Here is a 23,541-nt window from a genome sequence, read left to right on the forward strand (position 1 = left end):
GATCGCTTCTTGTCTGTAGATTTTCAACTTTAACTGGTAAATGCACTTGGGTGGCACATGCACACCACCACAACCCACCAGAAAAATGTCTTTGGTGGACTGGGCACCCTCTGACAGCAACCCTGCCTCGGGGAGCTCCTCTTCTGCTTCTTCACTCATTGTAGAAGCCATTGAACCAGTGTCTAGCATGGCATACAGTGCAACTTGGTCATTCACCAGCACATCAGTGTAGAATAGATCATCTACCTTCTCAAGCTTGTGTATATTCTGGAAAATCATGACACTACCATTCGGTACAGTGTTGCAGCTCTCATATATTGCATGTAGGTCTTTTTCAGTTTTGAGGGTCTGACATGACACACTCACACTTTTCCCTCCACAGTGTGAGCGACTCAGTTTCCCTGGTTGGGTGTGTGGTTCTCTGTTTGGGTTTGGCGTGGAGCGGCCCGTGGGCAATCTCTCCTTGTGTGGCCAGGTTCCAGGCACCCAAAGCACCTCTTCTCTTTCATGCAGTGTTCACATATGATGTGAGTTTTGTCACCACATACACTGCAAGCAGTGGGGTGTGTCCACGGGGTCGGCTGTTGGACCGGGGAGGCTGCTCGGGCCAAAACGCCTTCCAGCATGCTTAGTACTCGTTCTAAAGCCCCTGCTTCTGAAGTGGTGACTACACTCACCTTTGTCTGTGTAGAAGGTTCTTGAACACCCGCTCTCATTGCAGTCAGCTCCTCAACTACAGGTTGACAGGTAGTGGTAGCTGCTGTCACCATTTTGAACTTCTCTGCCCTTATGGCCTTCTTCCTTGCCTGATGCTCCCTCTGGTGCTCATCGATAGCTTCTTGCACCTCCACGGCTGACCATTTGCTGATAGGCTTACATCGGAACACACTGGAGAGTTCGGGGTTGGGGCAGTTCCTGATGAACATCATGGCAATTTGCGCTGACATGTTCTCCATCTTTTCTCCACTTTTCCGCAGATGCTGGTCAGCGTGCTCGGCTGCTGTATTGAGCCGAACCCAGTAATCCACTGGGTTCTCATTTGCGTCAGGCTGTGTAGAATAGAAATCAGCCATCGTTAAGCCGGACATGGGAGAATCACTGAAGTATCTTCTGAGTATGTCGTATACCACTTCAGGGTGTGTGTTGATATCAGCACTACTCTTCAGCCCAACTTTAACGATACGCTTAGCTCGTCCCAAAAGATGACTGAGGATTTCATCCGCCTGCTCTGTAGTCGGACAATTCTTTTTATGCAGGTAAGCGTCCATCATATCTATCCACTCTTGTACGGTGTATTTGTCTGAGCCATCCCCTCTATACATCACTGGTTCCTTGACAGCTGCCTTTACCATGATGTTCAGTCGAGACAAATCAACTGGGGAGGGCATGGGCTCGAGCGAGGGTGGAGTCATGGGGTGTGGGCAACTTAGTGTGGGAAGGTTTTTGGTTGGCTAATATGCGGGTAACAATGGTGTCACCAATGTGGGTTCCCAACTCCCCTAAAAAGGTCACGTAATTGTGCCAAGGTGTCATTATTAGCAGCGGTGGGAGTGGGAGTGGAAAACATTTGCCTTGCTACAGGGGTACCATCAGGGCTGCTAAAGTCTGGCTGCCTAGCCTGCTCTGCAGTCCCTGCTTGCATCCACCCTCTACCCCTCCCAAATGGTGTATAATCCATTATATTTCAAACACAATGAATATAACAGTGGAAATACAACGTTAAAATAAAATGTATTTATACAGAGACATGTGGTATAGAGACACAGTACGTGAGGAAACGTAATGATCAATTGTGGAAAAACACAGCCACAGCAAAACAAAATCACTTTTTATCAAAGGTCTCAACGATCAACGGGGCCTTTCTGATTACTGTACGATACGCTTACTTGCTCACAGCATAACCTCGGCGATCTGCAGCAGCTGATCTGAAGAATCCGGGTTACGGCACCATTTGTAACAGTTACTGTTCTGCGTTGTGTCTTTTGTAGTGAGGTACGCACAGGAGTTGATTCGTGGAGGACTTATTCACCTTTTTTTGATAGAAACAAAAAGAACAGGGCATCACACACAGTCCACAGTACACAGGATCTCTCTCCACATCTCCAAGAATCAGTGCTCACTCTAGCTCATGAATTCAATTATCTATGCTTACATGTAAAAATAATAATAAATAAAATAATAATAATAATAAAGCATAAAAGTCTCAAATAAATTAATTAAATAAAAAACAGTATATAAAATATATACATCAGCAAATAACAAAAATATATATTAAGAAAAAGGGACTTTAATATGTGCAGCAATTTACCTCATTTTTCCCACTCACATCAACTCATTTTATATTTTTCTACAATAAACTATGCCAAAACACTCATAACAGACATACCTTTTTTAGATAGAAACAAAAACAACAGGGTGTCACGCACAGTCCACAGTACACAGGATCTCTCTCCACTACAGAATAAAGAAAGAAATAATGCACACTCATATTAATGCCACAGCGGCACACAAGATGTCCACACAGACACGCAGCAGAGTTTTTTGACCCGTGCGCAAACTCACAAGACCAGGAAACTGTCACGTGGGGGTGGTCGCAGCTCGCTGCGCGGTTGTTCTTCCGGTGCAAAGACGGCTCCGGACGACAGCGTGAAGGTAGGCTTGGATTTATTAGACATAAATCACTCAAACAACCACAAACGCAAACAATAAAGCAAAAAAGGCAAGCGTGCCTAAAACACAAGTGAAGCTGCTACTGAGCAGAAGCTATGGCATGGGCAAGGACAAAGCTTACTTGACATGAACAAGGTGTAGCCAGTATGACAGAAGTACAATGAAGGCAGAGCGAGTGAACAGAAAGAAAGGCATAAATAACAGACATGATTAACAACAGGTGCGTGACTCAAAACGTGAAACAGGTGCGTGACATGACAGGTGAAAACTAATGGGTTGCTATGGAAACAAAACAAGGGAGTGAACAACCAGGCACTAAGAAAGTGTCCAAAAAACAAACAGCACATGGCCAAACAAAAACATGATCAACACAGACATGACAGAACCCCCCCTCCTTACGGACAGATCCCAGATGTCCAAAAACAAAAAAAAAGAACAAGAGTCATGGGAGGGCGGGAGGGGGACATGGCGGTGGGTCGCCAGGCCAAGTGTCCCCGAATCCACGGAGGCAAAGTCAAGTGGCGGCGGCAAGTTGAACAACGCTGCAGCAGGCGAGGCGGACGCCCGGGGAATGGCCACATTCGTGGCCGACTGGGAGGTGGGCGCACTTGGCGAGGCGGACGACCAGGTAGCGGCCATATCCGTGGTCGACGGGGAGGTGGGCGCGTCGGCGCCGTCATGGCAGGCTAGGACGCAGCAGCAGATGTGTCAGGCGTGGACACAGCAGCAGACGCAGCAGCAGACGAAGGTGCGGGTGCAGCAGACGAAGCAGGCGGCAAAGCTTGGCGTGGCAAGTCGGGCGGCGAAGCTTGGCGTGGCGCGTCGGGCGGCGAAGCTTGCTGAGGCGCGTCAGGCGGCGAAGCTTGGCGAAGCTTGGCGAAGCTTGGCGTGGCGCGTCCTGGCGTGGCGGGTCCTGGCATGGCGGGTCCTGGTCTTGGCATGGTGGGTCTTGGTCGCTTGGAGGGTCTTGGCCGCTTGGAGGTGCTTGGTCTAGGCATGGCGGTGCTTGGTCTTGGCATGGCAGTGCTTGGTCTTGGCTTGGGGGGTCTTGGTCTTGGTCTTGGTCTTGGTCTTGGCTTGGGGGGTCTTGGTCTTGGCTTGGGGGTTCTTGGTCTTGGTCTTGGCTTGGGGGGTCTTGGTCTTGGCTAGGGGGGTCTTGGCGTCGTGGAGCTGCGACTGGCGGCACTTGGCGTCGTGGAGCTGCGACTGGCGGCACTTGGCGGCGTGGAGCTGCTACGGGCGGCGCTGCTACTGACAGCACTGGAGCTTGGCGTGGAGCTGCTACTAGCCTCGGACTTGGTGCTGGTGGAGGTGGCTTGGCAGGTCGAAAGACTGGTGGTGGCGGCCATGCTGGAGGCTGTGGCTTGGCATGGTGACGGACTGGTGGTGGCGGCCGGGATGGAGGTTGCTGCCTGGGTGGGTGCAGCTGAGCCCCCCCACCAACACAGCTCCCGGCCCCAGCCCCCCCCCTCAAGGAGCGGATACCAGACGCGCTCCCTGCGGTCTGGCATCTTCTTTAGGGGTGGGTGGAGGGAGGTCAGGAGGGGGGTAGACTCCTTCCCTTTAAATTGTTCAGGAAATCTATTCACCACTCCCACTTTAGACTTGGTCTGAAAAAATCCAAATTTAGGAAAAATCTTCTCAAAAGGATTTTTTTTTTAGAAACAAAGTCCTTAGTGGGCGGCTGACAGAGGGCGTAAATAGAATCTAAAAAAAAGTCTTGGTCTCTGACGTCATCACCAGTGGGCGGGATGACGTCATCAGCACGGGTCTCCTGCGGCGGCGAGGAAGACTGGGCTGGTTGGGGAATCTTGTTGTCCGGAGGAGGATCCTGGGGGAACGATGCGCCATGCTGGCGAAAAGAAGCCTTTCTGGCTGGCCTCCATCTTCGCCAGCGCGTCTCCATCACCTCCTCGTGGCCCGTCTGGTAGGCTTGGATTTATTAGACATAAATCACTCAAACTACCACAAACGCAAACAATAAAGCAAAAAAGGCAAGCGTGCCTAAAACTCAAGTGAAGCTGCTACTGAGCAGAAGCTATGGCATGGGCAAGGACAAAGCTTACTTGACATGAACAAGACGTAGCCAGTATGACAGAAGTACAATGAAGGCAGAACGAGTGAACAGAAAGAAAGGCTTAAATAACACAGACATGATTAACAACAGGTGCGTGACTCAAAACGTGAAACAGGTGCGTGACATGACAGGTGAAAACTAATGGGTTGCTATGGAAACAAAACAAGGGAGTGAACAACCAGGAACTAAGTAAGTGTCCAAAAACAAACAGCACATGGCCAAACAAAAACATGATCAACACAGACATGACAGAAACCCCGTAATAACTGCCGCTAGCATTAAGCTAATCCACACATCATTTAACATATAAAAGTCCGGTTTTTACAACAATTTAACAAACAGAAAGTTCGGGAATTTAACCCGCATGCTTAACAGCACGTCACAAGACAGTGTGCATTCTTATAAAATACTTTAAGAGCGACAACCAAAAAGTTTATAAAAAACATAAAGGGAGAGAGACATAAACATGACTTACCAGCTCCAAGCGTCAGTGCTCACTGAAGCTGGTCACACAGGTGCGACGCCAAATCACCCCCCAGGGAAACAAAAAGGTATGTAACAGAAAATAATAGAGTGGAACCTATTTACAAGAAGGGACACTTTTGGGGAAGTTCACAACAGAAAATTATATGAATAAATTACCAAAAATAAAATAAAATAAAATTTAGCTCGGCTACATACTCCCCTCTGAACTTCACCAAAATACTTCAAGACTTAGCAGAGTACTCTAATACATTCACGTTATGCAACATATTAGTTACTCACATCACTGAGAAAATGGCCGAGGAGAGCTGCGCAACCCTCCTGGGTACACTTGCAAAAAGAGGTGCCTTTTACACCACCTTACACATTACTTTACAAAGGTAATGAAAAAAAATATACCTTTCACAAGACAAGGAGTACCTAATATTTATCACTGCTACTGTAAAACATGTCCAACCGAACCATTGGATTAAACAACTACCTTTATAGTACTTGATGATTTACAGAGGTTTGTAACTCAAACAGATATTTTCTTTCTTCTGGGTCATGTTCTGAATTAGCCTATCTACAGGTTTCACCAGCCTACGCACCCTCGTTCTTATACGGGAGACAACACTGAACGCTGTGCTTGGGGGGTCGTCGCCATGGCCTGTCCCATCAACCACACTTGACACACTCCTTGGCCTCTGGCTGGCACTTTCATCCAGATCAGGGTCTTCAAGCTCCTCATCAGCATCCAGACATTCTGATGGCAAGTTGGCAGAAGCACTGTCCAGAACCCAACTGGCTGTTCGGTCTTCTGTGACATCTCCCGTCACCACTTCCGAAACCCGACATTGTGTCTCATCATGACTTGACTCAGATGACTCCGTGAATGATGATTCAACATCCTCTTCATTCTCCAACTCAAGCGGAAGAAAGTTGGCACACAAGAGGCGGTTGTGATGGACAACCCTTTTCATGACCACTGCCAGTGTTCATGAAATGTTTATATGACACCTTGGGTCTCTTGAGACAAACACATTCGGGAAAGAATCCCATTTGTCCGACAACTTCTTCCGTCCCCTTTCACATTTGTTTGAAAAGAGTACTAGGTCTCCCTCAGCGATGTCATGCCCTTTGGTCCTTTGGTTGTACAGTTCAGTCTGATGACGCTGACTGGTGACAGCATTGGCCTGGGCAGATGATAATGCCTCTTTTAGCTCCTCCCTCAGTTTGAGGACATATTTATCATAGTCAGCAATGTCACAGTTCCTCTCCACATTGTGGAACATTACGTCAACTGGGAGTCTGGGGATTCTCCCGTACATTAGATAAAACGAGGCATAGCCCGTCGACTCATTGGCGGTGCAGTTGTAGGCGAAAGTCAACGTCTGCAACATTTGGGGCCATTTTTGCTTGGCTCTTGGAGGGAGTGCTCTGATCATGCTTCCCAATGTCCGGTTGAAGCGTTCAACCACACCGTTTCCCATGGGATGATAAGCCGTTGTCCTCGACTTCTTTACCCGAGAGATCAGCAGCAACTCTCGGATCAACTGGCTCTCAAAGTTGGCTCCTTGGTCGGAGTGAATTCTCTCTGGAGAGCCGTAGACACAGAAGTATCGATCCCAGAGTTGACGAGCAACCTGCTTTGCTGACTGATCATGACATGGAAAGGCGTGAGACATTTTTGTGAAGTGGTCAGTGATGACCAGGACATCCATAGTAATTCCATTTGGGATTTCAGCTGACCAAAAGTCAATGCAGACCATTTCGAGGGCTTGTTGTTTTGATGCTCTCGAGAGGCGCTCTCCCTTCGGGTTCGGGTGTCTTGCTCACCACACACCGCTTGCACGACTTGACATATTCACCGACATCTCGTTCCAAGTCAATCCAGAAGAACCTCTGCCTCGCCAGGTATAGAGTCCTATGCTGTCCCTGATGCCCAGCATTGTCATGAACACCCTGCAGAGCCTGCTTGGCCAGTGATGCAGCCACAACATACTGGAACCGCCTTCTCCCAGTTAGTGAATCTTTGCTCACTCTATATAGGATGCCATCCAACATCTTGAGCTTTTCCCACTGCTTTAGAGTCTTCTGGACTTTGAGAGGCTCTTTAACTCTTTCTCTCCTCGATGGCCTCCTGCCACGTGCCACATAGTGGATGACTCTTGCCAGTATAGTGTCTTCCTGTTGCTTGTCTTGAAGCTCTTTAAGGGAGAAGACGGGTATGGCACTTTCTCCTGGTGGAACAATCTTATGTACATAATTTGCTAGCCAGGAGATCACTCTCCCTTTGGGTCCCTCACCCCACTCAATCTGACCATCCAGGACTGCAGTCACTTCTTCACTGCTCATTGAACTGCATGCCACTTCAGATCCGCCCAGTCTTACCTCTTGGCAGTTGGTGCTCAGCCGAAACACATCCTGTATCCTGTCACCCCGGATCTGTTGCGCTTCCTTGAGCAGAGCCTCATATGGCTCTGCTATAAGTCTCTCGCTGACCCGTGGCTTGATGAAGGGTTGCCTGCTCAAGGCATCTGCAACGATGTTCTTACTGCCTGGGATACATTGTATACTGAAGTCGTATGGGGCCAACTTCGACACCCACCGCTGCTCACAAGCATCCAATTTTGGCTTTGTGAGGATGTAGGTTAGCGGGTTATTATCAGTCCAAACAGTGAAGGAGTGTCCCTTCAGCCAATGGCTGAATTTGTCACACACTGACCACTTGAGAGCGAGGAACTCCAAACGATGAGCTGGATACTTGGTTTGTGGGTGACTTAGGGCTTTGCTTGAGAAGGCGATGGGACGTGCTTTGCTCCCTCCTTCAGGGACTTGAGGGAGGACAGCGCCCAGTCCATCCAATGAAGCATCGGTTGAGAGGATGAAAGGGCGACCAAAGTCCGGATGAGCCAACACAACTGAGTTCAACAGAGCAGCCTTTAGTTGGTTGAATGAGTCACTCTGTTCTTGAGCCCAATCACCTGGGCTGAGCCTTTTAAAGTGAGAAGACCACTTTGCGTTGGCCTTTCCAGTCGCAGCGGCGGTCAGAGAGAACAGGGGCTTCGCCATACTGGAACAGTTTTGTATGAATCTCTGGTAATACATTACCATACCGAGAAAAGACTTAATCTTTTTTGCTGAAGATGTGACTCCATCCTCCATCATCAAGTCCGCTTCACTCATGTCTGTGATGACTTGTGTCTTTTCAGAATCAGTGGAAACCCCATTCTCATCAATGATGTGGCCCAAGAACTTGACACTTCGCCGGAGGAAATGACACTTCTTCTGAGCCAACTTAAGCCCATGTCCTTTCAACCGCTTAAAGACCATTTCGAGTCTTTTGAGGGCTTCCTCTTCCTTTGGGGCAAAAAACAAAACATCGTCGAGGTAGCACAGCAGGGTCAAGAAGTTTTGGTCTCCGAAGACACTCATCATGAGGCGCATGAAACTTGCCGGGCTGTTGCACAGGCCTTGGGGTAGTCGGTTGAACTCATGGAGGCCTACTGGTGTAGTGAAGGCAGTAAACTTCTTGTCCTGTTCGTGCATGGGGACATTGTAGAACCCGATGTCAAGTCCATGGCGCTGAATATGGAATTTCCCCCTAGCGCAGTCAAATAGTCAGCTTGGTGAGGTACTGGATGGGCATCCTTCACGGTGCGTGCATTAAGCCACCGGTACTCCACACAGATGCGTAGTTCCCCATTCTTTTTCCAAACCAGTACTAATGGCGAGGCCCACTCACTTGACGACTTGCGTATGATGTTCTTCTACTCCATCTCAGAAAACCTCTCTTAGTTTCTGGTATTGGCTTGGTGGGACACGGCGGTATGCTAGTCGGAAGGGGCGCTCATCAGTCAGATGGATCCTGTGGACGAAGTCTTTGGCTAGGCCACAATCCAGCTTGTCCTTGGAGAACACATCGTCATGCTTCTGTATGAGTTCCACAAGTTGACTCTTCCAAAAAGGGGACACTTCACATGAGTGGATGTCTATGTCGTCCAACCCAAGATCAGCAAGCTTATCCTGAAGGGCGAGAGTTACAGAGGTGTCAGGGACATGGTCAGTGTCTACTCTTACGCTTTGGCCTTGTGCTTTTAGCTCTGTGTTGGCGACATAGTCCACTCCAAGCTCAAAGTCTTCAAGTGCCACACATGGTGAAACATCAGCTAACTTCATGTTCCTCCTCAGTGTTACAGGCTTGTCACTTGGGTTCACGACCTTCACAGGAACTCACCTGTCTCCGCTCATTGATGCCACAGTTCTCCATACTATGACGCTCTTCCGGTTGAAGTGGGATTTTGCCGGTTCCACCAGTATGGTACTTCCCTCTGAGATAGGAGCCTTTCCAGGAAGCTTTCCCCACACTATGTGCTCCTGTTTCGGTACCAGTTTCACAGCATTAGTAAGCTTCAGTTCCAATGACGCCTGGGATAATGTCACCTTTCCATCTTGTTATGCCCGGGAGTATGCTCAAGAACTGCTCGATGCCTGGTTCATCAGTAGTCAGCTTTACTCATCACGCGCCAATAGCTGGGATCTTGCTTGAATTGGCGTAGCAAGTGTTTCAGCAAATTGGTGCCTACTATCATTTGGTCACGCTGGCCTGGCACGACTAATGTGGGCACGATCGCTTCTTGTCCGTAGATTTTCAACTTTAACTGGTGAATGCAATTTGGTCGCACATGCACACCACCACAACCCACCAGAAAAATGTCTTTGGTGGACTGGGCACCCTCTGACAGCAACCCTGCCTCGTGGAGCTCCTCTTCTGCTTCTTCACTCATCGTACAAGCCATTGAACCAGTGTCTAGCATGGCATACAGTGCAACTTGGTCATTCACCAGCACATCAGTGTAGAATAGATCATCTGCCTTCTCAAGCTTGTGTATATTCTGCAAAATCATGACACTACCATTCGGTGCAGTGTTGCAGCTCTCCTCATTTATTGCATGTAGGTCTTCTTCAGTTTTGAGGGTCTGACATGACACATTTACACTTTGCCCTCCACAGTGTGAGCGACTCAGTTTCCCTGGTTGGGTGTGTGATTCTCTGCTTGGGTTTGGCATGGAGCGGCCCGTGGGCAATCTCTCCTTGTGTGGCCAGGTTCCAGGCACGCAAAGCACCTCTTCTCTTTCATGCAGTGTTCACGTGTGATGTGAGTTTTTTCACCACATACACGGCAAGAAGTCGGTCGTGTCCACTGGGTCGGCTGTTAGACCGGGGAGACTGCTCGGGCCAAAATGCCTTCCAGCATGCTTAGTAGTCGTTCTAAATCCCCTGCTTATGAAGTGGTGACTGCACTCACCTTTGTCTGTGTAGAAGGTTCTTGAACACCCGCTCTCATTGCAGTCAGCTCCTCAACTACAGGTTGACAGGTAGTGGTAGCTGCTGTCACCATTTTGAACTTCTCTGCCCTAATGGCCTTCTTCCTTGCCTGATGCTCCCTCTGGTGCTCATCGATAGCTTCTTGCACCTCCACGGCTGACCATTTGCTGATAGGCTTACATCGGAACACACTGGAGAGTTCGGGTTTGGGGCAGTTCCTGATGAACATCATGGCAATTTGCGCTGACTTGTTCTCCATCTTTTCTCCACTTTTCCGCAGATGCTGGTCAGCGTGCTCGGCTGCTGTATTGAGCCGAACCCAGTAATCCACTGGGTTTTTATTTGCGTCAGGCTGTGTAGAATTAGAAATCAGCCATCGGTAAGCCGGACATGAGAGAATCACAGAAGGATCTTCTGAGTATGTCGTAGACCACTTCAGGGTGTGTGTTGATATCAGCACTACTCTTCAGCCCCACATTAACGATACGCTTAGCTCGTCCCAAAAGATGACTGAGTATTTCATCCGCCTGCTCTGTAGTCGGACAATTCCTTTTATGCAGGTAAGCGTCCATCATATCTATCCACTCTTGTACGGTGTATTTGTCTGAGCCATCCCCCCTATACATCACTGGTTCCTTGACAGCTGCCTTTAGCATGATGTTCAGCCGAGACAAATCAACTGGGGAGGGCATGGGCTCGAGCGGGGGTGGAGTCATGGGGTGTGGGGGAAGGTGTTTGGTTGGCTAATATGCGGGTAACAATGGTGTCACCAATGTGGGTTCCCAACTGCCCTAAAGGTCACGCAATTGTGCCAAGGTGTCATTATTAGCATCGGTGGGAGTGGAAAACATTTGCCTTGCTACAGGTGTACCATCAGGGCTGCTAAAGCCTGGCTGCCTAGCTTGCTCTGCAGTCCCTGCTTGCATCCACCCTCTTCCCCTCCCAAATGGTGTAAAATCCATTATATTTCAAACATAATGAATATAACAGTGGAAATATGACGTTAAAATAAAATTTAACTATACAGAGACATGTGGTATAGAGACACTGTACGTGAGGAAACGAAATGATCAATTGTGGAAAAACACAGCCACAGCAAAACAAAATCACTTTTTATCAAAGGTATAAAAGATCAACGGATCCTTTCTGATTGCTGTACGATACGCTTACTTGCTCACAGCATAACCTCGGCGATCTGCAGCAGCTGATCTGAAGAATCCGGGTCACGGCACCATTTGTAACAGTCACTGTTCTGCGTTGTGTCTTTTGTAGTGAGGTACACACAGCAGTTGAGTCGTGGAGGATTTAATCACCTTTTTTTGACAGAAACAAAAAGAACAGGGCATCACACACAGTCCACAGTATCTCTCTCCACATCTCCAAGCATCAGTGCTCACTCTAGCTCATGAATTCAATTATTTATGCTTACATGTAAAAATAATAATAAATAAAATAATAATAACAATAATAATAATAAAAGTTAGGAGTTTGCATGTCCTCCCCGTGACTGCGTGGGTTCCCTCTGGGTACTCCGGCTTCCTCCCACTTCCAAAGACATGCACTTGGGGATAGGTTGATTGGCAACACTAAAAATTGGCCCTAGTGTGTGAATGTGAGTGTGAATGTTGTCTGTCTATCTGTGTTGGCCCTGTGATGAGGTGGCGACTTGTCCGGGATGTACCCCGCCTTCCGCCCGATTGTAGCTGAGATAGGCTCCAGCGCCCCCCGCGACCCCGAAGGGAATAAGCGGTAGAAAATGGAAGGATGGATGGATAATAATAAAAGGTAAATAAAGCATAAAAGTCTCAAATTAATTAATTAAATAAAAAACAGTATATAAAATATATACATCAACAAATAACAAAAATATATATTAAGAAAAAGGGACTTCAATATGTGCAGCAATTTACTTAATTTTTCCCCATTCACATCAACTCATTTTATATTTTTCTACAATAAACTATGCCAAAACACTCATAACAGACATACCTTTTTTTGATAGAAACAAAAAGAACAGGGCGTCACACACAGTCCACAGTACACAGGATTTGTCTCCACTACAAAATAAAGAAAGAAATAATGCACACTCATATTAATGCCACAGCGGCACACAAGATGTCCACACAGACACGCAGCAGAGTTTTTTGACCCGTGCGCAAACTCACGAGACCAGGGAACCCCGTAATAACTGCCGCTAGCATTAAGCTAATCCACACATCATTTAACATATAAAAGTCCGGTTTTTACAACAATTTAACAAACAGAAAGTTCGGGAATTTAACCCGAATGCTACTTTAAGAGGGACAACCAAAAAGTTTTTAAAAAAATAAAGGGAGAGAGACATAAACATGACTTACCAGCTCCAAGCGTCTGTGCTCACTGAAGCTGGTCACACAGGTGCGACGCCAAATCACCCTCCAGGGAAACAAAAAGGTAATAATCCCCCCCCCCCCTCCACACCCCTGATTGTAAATAATGTAAATAACTCAATGTGATTATCTTGTGTGATGACTGTATTATGATGATAGTATATATGATAGTATATATCTGTATCATGAATCAATTTAAGTGGACCCCGACTTAAACAAGTTGAAAAACTTATTCGGGTGTTACCATTTAGTGGTCAATTGTACGGAATATGTACTTCACTGTGCAACATACTAATAAAAGTCTCAATCAATCAATCAATGTAACGGAAAATAATAAAGTGGAACCTATTTACAATAAGGGACACTTTTGGGGAAGTTCACAACAGAAAATGATGTGAATAAATGACCAAAAATAAAATTTAAATTTAGCTCGGCTACAAGTACATTGTAACATTACAAACATACACACTAATTACACAAAACTACATTGTAACATTACACACACACTAATTACACAACACTACATTGTAACATTACACACACACACACACTAAGTACAGAAGAGTACATTGTAACATTACACACACACACAGTAAGTACACAAGACTACATAAGACTACATTGTAACATTACACACACACACTAAGTACACAAGAGTACATTGTAACATTACACACACACACTAAGTACACAAGAGTACATAGTAACATTACACACACACACTAAGTACACAAGACTACATTGTAACATTACACACACACACTAAGTACACAAGCGTACTTTGTAACATAACACACATACACTAAGTACACATGAGTACATTGTAACATTACACACACACACTAAGTACACAACAGTACATTGTAACATCACACACACACTAAGTACACAAGACTACATTGTAACATTACACACACACACACACACTAAGTACACAAGACTACATTGTAATATTACAAACACACTAACTACACAAGACTACATTGTAATATTACACACACACTAAGTACACAAGAGTACATTGTAACATTACACACACACACTATGTACACAAGACTACATTGTAATATTACAAACACACTAAGTACACAAGACTACATTGTAACATTACACACACACACACACAAAGTACAGAAGAGTACATTGTAACATTACACACACACACTAAGTACACGAGTACATTGTAACATTACCCACACACACTAAGTACACAAGAGTACATTGTAACATCACACACACTAAGTACACAAGACTACATTGTAACATCACACACACACACACACTAAGTACACAAGACTACATTGTAACATTACACACACACACTAAGTACACAAGACTACATTGTAACATTACACACACACACTAAGTACACAAGAGTACATTGTAACATCACACACACACTAAGTACACAAGAGTACATTGTAACATTACACACACACACACACACACACACTAAGTACACAAGACTACATTGTAACATCACAAACACACTAAGTACACAAGAGTACATTGTAACATTACACACACACACACACTAAGTACACAAGACTACATTGTAATATTACAAACACACTAAGTACACAAGACTACATTGTAATATTACACACACAATAAGTACACAAGAGTACATTGTAACATCACACACACACTAAGTACACAAGAGTACATTGTAACATTACACACACACACACACTAAGTACACAAGACTACATTGTAATATTACACACACACACTAAGTACACAAGACTACATTGTAACATTACACACGTGCACACTATTTACACAAGACTACATTGTAATATTACACACACACACACTAAGTACACAAGACTACATTGTAATATTACACACACACACTAAGTACACAAGACTACATTGTAACATTACACACACGCACACTATGTACACAAGCGTACTTTGTAACATAACACACACACTAAGTACACAAGAGTACATTGTAACATCACACACACACTAAGTACACAAGAGTACATTGTAACATTACACACACACACACACTAAGTACACAAAACTACATTTTAATATTACACACACACACTAAGTACACAAGACTACATTGTAACATTACACACACACACACACACACACACACACTAAGTACAGAAGAGTACATTTTAACATTACACACACACACACTAAGTACACAAGAGTACATTGTAACATTACACACACACACTAAGTACACAAGAGTACATTGTAACATTACACACACACACTAAGTACACAAGAGTACATTGTAACATCACACACACTAAGTACACAAGACTACATTGTAACATCACACACACACTAAGTACACAAGAGTACATTGTAACATTACACACACACACACTAAGTACACAAGCGTACTTTGTAACATAACACACATACACTAAGTACACATGAGTACATTGTAACATTACACACACACACTAAGTACACAAGAGTACATTGTAACATCACACACACACTAAGTACACAAGACTACATTGTAACATTACACACACACACACACTAAGTACACAAGACTACATTGTAATATTACAAACACACTAACTACACAAGACTACATAGTAATATTACACACACACTAAGTACACAAGAGTACATTGTAACATTACACACACACACTATGTACACAAGACTACATTGTAATATTACAAACACACTAAGTACACAAGACTACATTGTAACATTACACACACACACTAAGTACAGAAGAGTACATTGTAACATTACACACACACACTAAGTACACGAGTACATTGTAACATTACCCACACACACTAAGTACACAAGAGTACATTGTAACATCACACACACACACACACTAAGTACACAAGACTACATTGTAACATCACACACACACACACTAAGTACACAAGACTACATTGTAACATTACACACACACACTAAGTACACAAGACTACATTGTAACATTACACACACACACCAAGTACACAAGAGTACATTGTAACATCACACACACACTAAGTACACAAGAGTACATTGTAAGTACACAAGAGTACATTGTAACATTACACACACACACACTAAGTACACAAGACTACATTGTAATATTACAAACACACTAAGTACACAAGACTACATTGTAATATTACACACACACTAAGTACACAAGAGTACATTGTAACATCACACACACACTAAGTACACAAGAGTACATTGTAACATTACACACACACACACACACTAAGTACACAAGACTACATTGTAATATTACACACACACACTAAGTACACAAGACTACATTGTAACATTACACACGCGCACACTATTTACACAAGACTACATTGTAATATTACACACACACACTAAGTACACAAGACTACATTGTAATATTACACACACACACTAAGTACACAAGACTACATTGTAACATTACACACACGCACACTATGTACACAAGACTACATTGTAACATTACACACACACTAAGTACACAAGAGTGCATTGTAACATTACACACACACACTAAGTACACAAGAGTACATTGTAACATTACACACACTAAGTACACAAGAGTACATTGTAACATTACACACACTAAGTACACAAGAGTACATTGTAACATTACACACACACACACTTGAATTCCTTCTAAGTCAGGGATGTCAAACATACGGCCCGCGGGCCGGAACCGGCCCCCAAGGAGGTTCGATCAGGCCCGCAGGATCATTTGAAAGTGGAAAAAAATGCATAAAAGACATGGAATTAATATTTTAAATTCGCTGCAATTCATGGATTATCCGCTAAGGGGCGCACTCTTTCCATCAGAGTAGAAGACAAGCCGCATCACTGAGACAGACTGAAAACAGCAGACGGTATCAATTTTCTCAGTGATGAATATCAATAAAACAAAAATGCGTTCAAGGCTCACAAACAAGCACTTAAATGACATTCTGAAAGTGACAGCTAGTCAGGACATGACACCTGGTGTTGATGCACTTGTACAGGCCAAAAGATGCCAAGTTTCAGGAACAAATACAAGTCCAGACTAGACTAACACCTTTAAAATGCTGCCTTAGATACTGTTTGCATTGAAAGAATACAGCTCTGTGAAGATGAATCCTTACTGTGGTGATTTAAAAAATGTGCACTTTAATGTTAGTCAGCAGCTTTAAAACAAAAGTTGTGTGATGGAATTCTACTGTTCATACAACTCCATAAATGTTCAGTATGTATTGTATGTGTATGTATGTTTCATGTATGAAGTTTACAGATTTACAGGACAGGCGAACACTTTCTTCATTACACATTTAAAATCACTCTCCTTAGTTTGTAAGGTGTACGCAGGGATTACATTTAGATTTTATATGCGTATGTGTAAGTGGTTTAAAAATTCCTTTCTTTAAAAGTCTCATTTAATCTTAAAGTGCATTACTATATTTTTCAGTACCAATTCAAGTTTTGTGCCTTTGTACAATCAGTGGGATCAGTTCCAATGCATATTTGTGAATGATAAAAGTAAATTGCACATTTGTCTAAGGAAATATGAGGTGTTTCATGAAATGTTTTGTAAAAGGATAGTTCATTAAATTTCAATATTTTCCTAATGTTCTTGTGCTTCTTTACACCAAAACAAAGGAAAGACATGATATTTTGGTTATTTATAGCAGAGTATGGTATAATTTTAATGGTCCGGCCCACTTGACATCTCCCTAGGCCGTATGTGGCCCACGATGCAAAATGAGTTTGACACCCCTGTTCTAAGTCTATAACAAGATCTGATAGCTCAGTTACAGCTCTTTTTATTACCAAATATGTGTTATGTGTTTTATGTTGCACGATTGCACCAAGAAACATTCCTAGTTTGTGAACCCGTTCTCAAACAATGGCAATAAAACTATTCTGATTATGATTCTGACTAGCTGGATATCAAAGTTGTGGTTCCAGTGTTTACATTTTTGTTTGTTTTCATGCTGTTGCTTGACGTTACCATAGCAACATGTGTTTCTACAAGGACAACATGTATAGTATAATTACACAGTATATATATTTAGTTGACACTAAAAATACATTTTTTTTTTTTAATCTGATTGGTTCTTTGGCGCTCACGATGATTTTTCTTACCTAGCAACAACAGCGGTGATTGGATTAAAAATGTAAACACGGAAGGCAGTCGCTGTAAAAAAACAATCATTTAAAAAGAAAAACATCCATCCATCCATCCATCCATCCATTTTCTACCATTTGTCCCTTTTGGGGTCACGGGGGGTGCTGGAGCCTATCTCAGCAACATTCGGGCGGTAGGCGGGGTACACCCTGGACAAGTCACCACCTCCTCACAGGGCCAACACAGATAGACAGACAACATTCACACTCGCATTCACATACTAGGGCCAATTTAGTGTTGCCAATCAACCTATCCCCAGGTGCATGTCTATGGAGGTGGGAGGGGCCTATCCCCAGGTGCATGTCTTTGGAGGTGGGAGGAAGCCAGAGTACCCGGAGGGAACCCACGCAGTCACGGGGAGAACATGCAAACTCCACACAGAAAGATCCCGACCCCGGGATGGAACTCAGGACTACTCAGGACCTTTGTATTGTGAGGCAGATGAACTAACCTTTCTTCCACCGTGCTGCCCTAAAAAAAAGAAAAACATAAATCTTAAATTTGCATCAATGAGGAGTAATAGCTTGTTTTCAGTGTTATTGATTTTATTTATTTTGTTTCATTTCTTGCAGGTGGACAGCTCAGAGACTCTGTCAGATTCAGACGCAGAAAGCAAAGCTCTGACAGAAGTGCACTCTATCGGAGTCCAGGTGGAAGACGAGAAAAAGTAATTTCCAAACATACCCCCCATGTTATGCTCGCCTGTGTTGTGTGGCATTCAGCACGAGTGCAAATGGTATATTTATACAAAAATATGTGGCTTCATCAAGAGCTTAATCATTGACAAAAGCCTTTATTTTCGTCTTCGTCCCCCCCAACTGAGCAGACACCTTTAGTTGATTTTGCCAGTGGATTCTATTTAACATTTCATCAGACATCACAGTTTGACGTCTCTAACACCTTCTGCTTTGTTTGCAATTAAAGTGCACTCCTATTGTTCATGTTTCACATACTGCAGCCTCCAGGCCAGCGCTACTCAACTGTTCCGCCGACCATTTTGGCGTCTCATCTTATCCGTCCCTCCAGAAATTCGCCATTTCTTTACCGATTTGCACTACTTTCCCACCTATTTTGGCCAAACGGCATCATTTTTTGCTAACCGGATTTGTCAGCGAGCGGCGCTCAAACGCACACGTCAACAAATTGAACAAAACTTAAGTTTGTTTCACATGCTTCATATCGTCAGACAAGGTTAAACTGTAAGTAGGTTAATTATAATTACTGGATAAAATTAAAATCAAGAGTAAGATTACTCATTCAGTGTTAATATTTGAGTGGGCTCCAAGCCCCTCTGTAGTGGAAAAAGTAGGTCCCGGAGGTCAAAAGGGTCAAGGACCCCTGGTTTAGGTAGTTACATGTTTGACAAATAAGTCTTTTTATTTTTAATTCACGGCAGCTTTTTCAGAAAGTTGCGGCACAAATGACAAAATGTACTAGTCCTTTGTTGGAAAATAATCTGTCCAAAGTACACTTACTAAAGATGAAAAAAACTTCTATTAATCCTGATTAATTATGAGTTAAATCCGGACAAAATATGATTAGTCATGATTACATTTTTAATCAGTAGACCGTTTTATTATTAAAATACATTTACTAGTCCCTTGTTGAAAATCCATCCATTTTTTAACGCTTGTCCCTCTTTGGGGTCGTAATCTGTTTAAAGTACACTTATTAAAGATAAAAACAACTTTTATTAATCGTGATTAATTACGAGTTAGCTGCAGACAAAATGAGATTATTCACGATTACAAATTTCAGTTAGTTAACAGCCCTAATTTGAAAAGTCTCTTGTTGAAAATAATCTATCTAAAGTAGACTCATTTAGGACAAAACACACTTCTATTATCGCAATTAATTATGAGTTAACTTCAGACAAAATGAGATTAACTACAATTAAATGTTTGAACCAATTAACCCCACTCATTTTAAAACACATTTATTTACGAGTCTCTTGTTGAAAATAATCTGTCCAAAATACACTTAGTAAAAATGAAAAAAACTTATATTAATCCTGATTAATTATGAGTTAAATCCAGACAAAATATGATTAGTCATGATTACATTTTTAATCAGTTGACCGTTTTATTATTATAATACATTTACTAGTCCCTTGTTGAAAATCCATCCATTTTTAACGCTTGTCCCTCTTGGGGTCGAAATCTGTTTAAAGTACACTTATTAAAGATTAAAAAAACTTCTATTAATCGTGATTAATTACGAGTTAGCTGCAGACAAAATGAGATTAACCACAATTAAATGTTTGAATCAATTAACCCAACTCATTTAAAAACACATTTACAAGTCCCTTGTTGAAAATAATCTGTCCAAAGTACACTTACTAAAGATGAAAAAAACTTCTATTAATCCCGATTAATTATGAGTTAATTACAGACAAAATGTGATTAGTCATGATTACATTTTTAATCAGTTGAACGTTTTATTATTAAAATACATTTACTAGTCCCTTGTTGAAAATCCATCCATTTTTTAACGCTTGTAACTCTTGGGGTGGTAATCTGTTTAAAATACATTTATTAAAGATTAAAAAAACTTCTATTAATTGTGATTAATTACCAGTTAGCTGCAGACAAAATTTGATTATTCAGGATTACATATTTTAGTCAGTTAAGAGCCCTAATTTGAAAACCAATTAACTAGTCTCTTGTTGAAAATAGTCTGTCTAAAATAGACTTGTTTAGGACAAAACAAACTTCTAATATCGCAATTAATTATGAGTTAACTTCAGACAAAATGAGATTAACTACGATTAAATGTTTGAATCAATTAACCCCACTCATTTAAAAACACATTTACTAGTCCCTTGTTGAAAATAATATGTCCAAAGTACACTTAGTAAAAATGAAAAAAAATTATATTAATCCACTTTAATTATGAGTTAAATCCAGACAAAATATGATTAGTCATGATTACATTTTTAATCAGTTGACCGTTTTATTAACATACATTTACTAGTCCCTTGTTGAAAATCCATCCATTTTTTTAAAGCTTGTAACTCTTCGAGTGGTAATCTGTTTAAAGTACACTTATTAAAGATTTAAAAAACTTCTATTAATTGTGATTAATTACGAGTTAGCTGCAGACAAAATTAGATTATTCGGGATTACCGTATTTTTCGGAGTATAAATCGCACCGGCCGAAAATGCATAATAAAGAAGGAAAAAAACATATCTAAGTCGCACTGGAGTACAAGTCGCATTTTTGGGGGAAATGTATTTGATAAAACCCAACACCAAGAATAGACATTTGAAAGGCAATTTAAAATAAATAAAGAATAGTGAACAACAGGCTGAATAAGTGTACGTTATATGAGGCATAAATAACCAACTGAGAACGTGCCTGGTATGTTAACGTAACATATTATGGTAAGAGTCATTCAAATAACTATAACATATAGAACATGCTATACATTTACCAAACAATCTGTCACTCCTAATCGCTAAATCCGATGAAATCTTATATGTCTAGTCTTCTACGTGAATGAGCTAAATAATATTATTTGATATTTTACGGTAATGTGTTAATAATTTCACACATAAGTCGCTCCTGAGTATAAATCGCACCCTCGGCCAAACTATGAAAAAAACTGTGATTTATAGTCCGAAAAATACAGTACATATTTTAGTCAGTTAACAGCCCTAATTTCCATCCATCCATTTTCTACCGCTTATTCCCTAATTTGAAAACCAATTAACTAGTCTCTTGTTGAAAATAGTCTGTCTAAAGTAGACTCATTTAGGACAAAACAAACTTCTATTATGGCAATTAATTATGAGTTTACTTCAGACAAAATGAGATTAACTACGATTAAATGTTTGAATCAATTAACCCCACTCATTTAAAAACACATTTACTAGTCCCTTGTTGAAGATATGAAAATAATCTGTCCAAAGTACAGTTAGTAAAAATGAAAAAAAAACGTATTTTAATCCCGATTAATTATGAGTTAAATCCAGACAAAATATGATTAGTCATGATTACATTTTTAATCAGTTGACCGTTTTATTATTAAAATACATTTACTAGTCCCTTGTTCCTCAAGTAAAAAGTAAAGCCGCTGCTCCTCCACATCGAGAGGAGCCAGATGAGGTGGTTCTGGCATCTGGTCAGGATGACACCCGAACGCCTCCCTAGGGAGGTGTTTAGGGCACGTCCGACCGGTAGGAGGCCACGGGGAAGACTCAGGACACGTTGGGAAGACTATGTCTCCCGGCTGGCCTGGTAATGCCTCGGGATCCCCCGGGAAGAGCTGGAAGAAGTGGCTGGGAAGAGAGAAGTCTGGGCTTCCCTGCTTAGGCTGCTGCCCCCGCGACCCGACCTCGGATAAGCGGAAGAAGATGGCTGGATAGTCCCTTGTTGAAAATCCATCCATTTGTTAACGCTTGTAACTCTTGGGGTGGTAATCTGTTTAAAGTACACTTATTAAAGATTAAAAAAAACTTCTATTAATTGTGATTAATTACCAGTTAGCTGCAGACAAAATTAGATTATTCAGTATTACATATTTGAGTCAGTTAACAGCCCTAATTTGAAAACCAATTAACTAGACTCTTGTTGAAAATAGTCTGTCTAAAGTAGACTCGTTTAGGACAAAACACACTTCTATTATCGCTATTAATTATGAGTTAACTTCAGACAAAATGAGATCAAGTACGATCAAATGTTTGAATAAATTAACCCCACTCATTTTAAAACACATTCACTAGTCCCTTGTTGAAAATAATATGTCTAAAGTACACTTACTAAAGATTACTCATTTTTAAATGTAATTAATTTCATTGACAAGCAATTTTATTATAGGCATACTCTTGTTTGCGAGCGGCTACCATTTCAGTACTATTGGAAGATATTTGCTCCTTCTCAACTCTGTGGTAATATTATTTTCACAAAATACAACCAATAGTATGTTAATGTTAAATCTTACGTGTGAAACGTAGTCCCCCGATTCTTATTTTCAACAGTCCGCTCATTTGAGCAGGAAAACGCTGAACACCATCTTCGTTTTCTACCTCTCAAGATGGCGGCCCAATTTCGCGCGTCACAACTACTTCTAACATGTCTAGTGCGGCACAATCGTTAGCATTCTAATATTAGCATGCTAGCTTTTTTTTTTTTTTTGCTAATTGGCGTGTAAAAAAACTCCGCGTCAAATATATTGTTACTCGACGAATTATACCTGTTAGAACGCTAACATTAGTATTCCAGCTTTTTTTTTTAGTAATTTTGAAGGTATAGACACCCCAGTCACATGTTGGTACTTGATGCATGCTAACGTTAGCAGGCTAGCATTTAGAAAACCTGTCTTTTTGGCACTTCCATGTCCAATGTAATGTACCACACACTTTTAGTTTTTTTTAGTTAAAAGTCTACTAACATTATTACATTAGAAAATATATTGTAAAATTATATATCATGCATGAAAAAAAATGTTTGGCAACTCTACCTTGTGGCCGCGCCCTCTCAGGTAATATACTTCC

At 42.2% G+C, this 23,541-nt stretch overlaps 1 protein-coding gene across 1 annotated transcript in view; it reads left to right on the plus strand.

Moving 5' to 3' along the window:
- dlgap3 (discs, large (Drosophila) homolog-associated protein 3) overlaps positions 1-23,541 on the plus strand; it is a 345,962-nt gene that overhangs the window by 306,715 nt on the left and 15,706 nt on the right. Inside the window, exon 8 of the mRNA XM_062030130.1 lies at positions 18,619-18,713. Within this exon, the coding sequence (XP_061886114.1) occupies positions 18,619-18,713 (95 nt within the window). The remainder of the gene's footprint in view (positions 1-18,618; positions 18,714-23,541) is intronic.

Source organism: Entelurus aequoreus, linkage group LG20, assembly GCF_033978785.1.
Source record: "Entelurus aequoreus isolate RoL-2023_Sb linkage group LG20, RoL_Eaeq_v1.1, whole genome shotgun sequence".
NCBI classification, from domain to species: Eukaryota; Metazoa; Chordata; class Actinopteri; order Syngnathiformes; family Syngnathidae; genus Entelurus; species Entelurus aequoreus.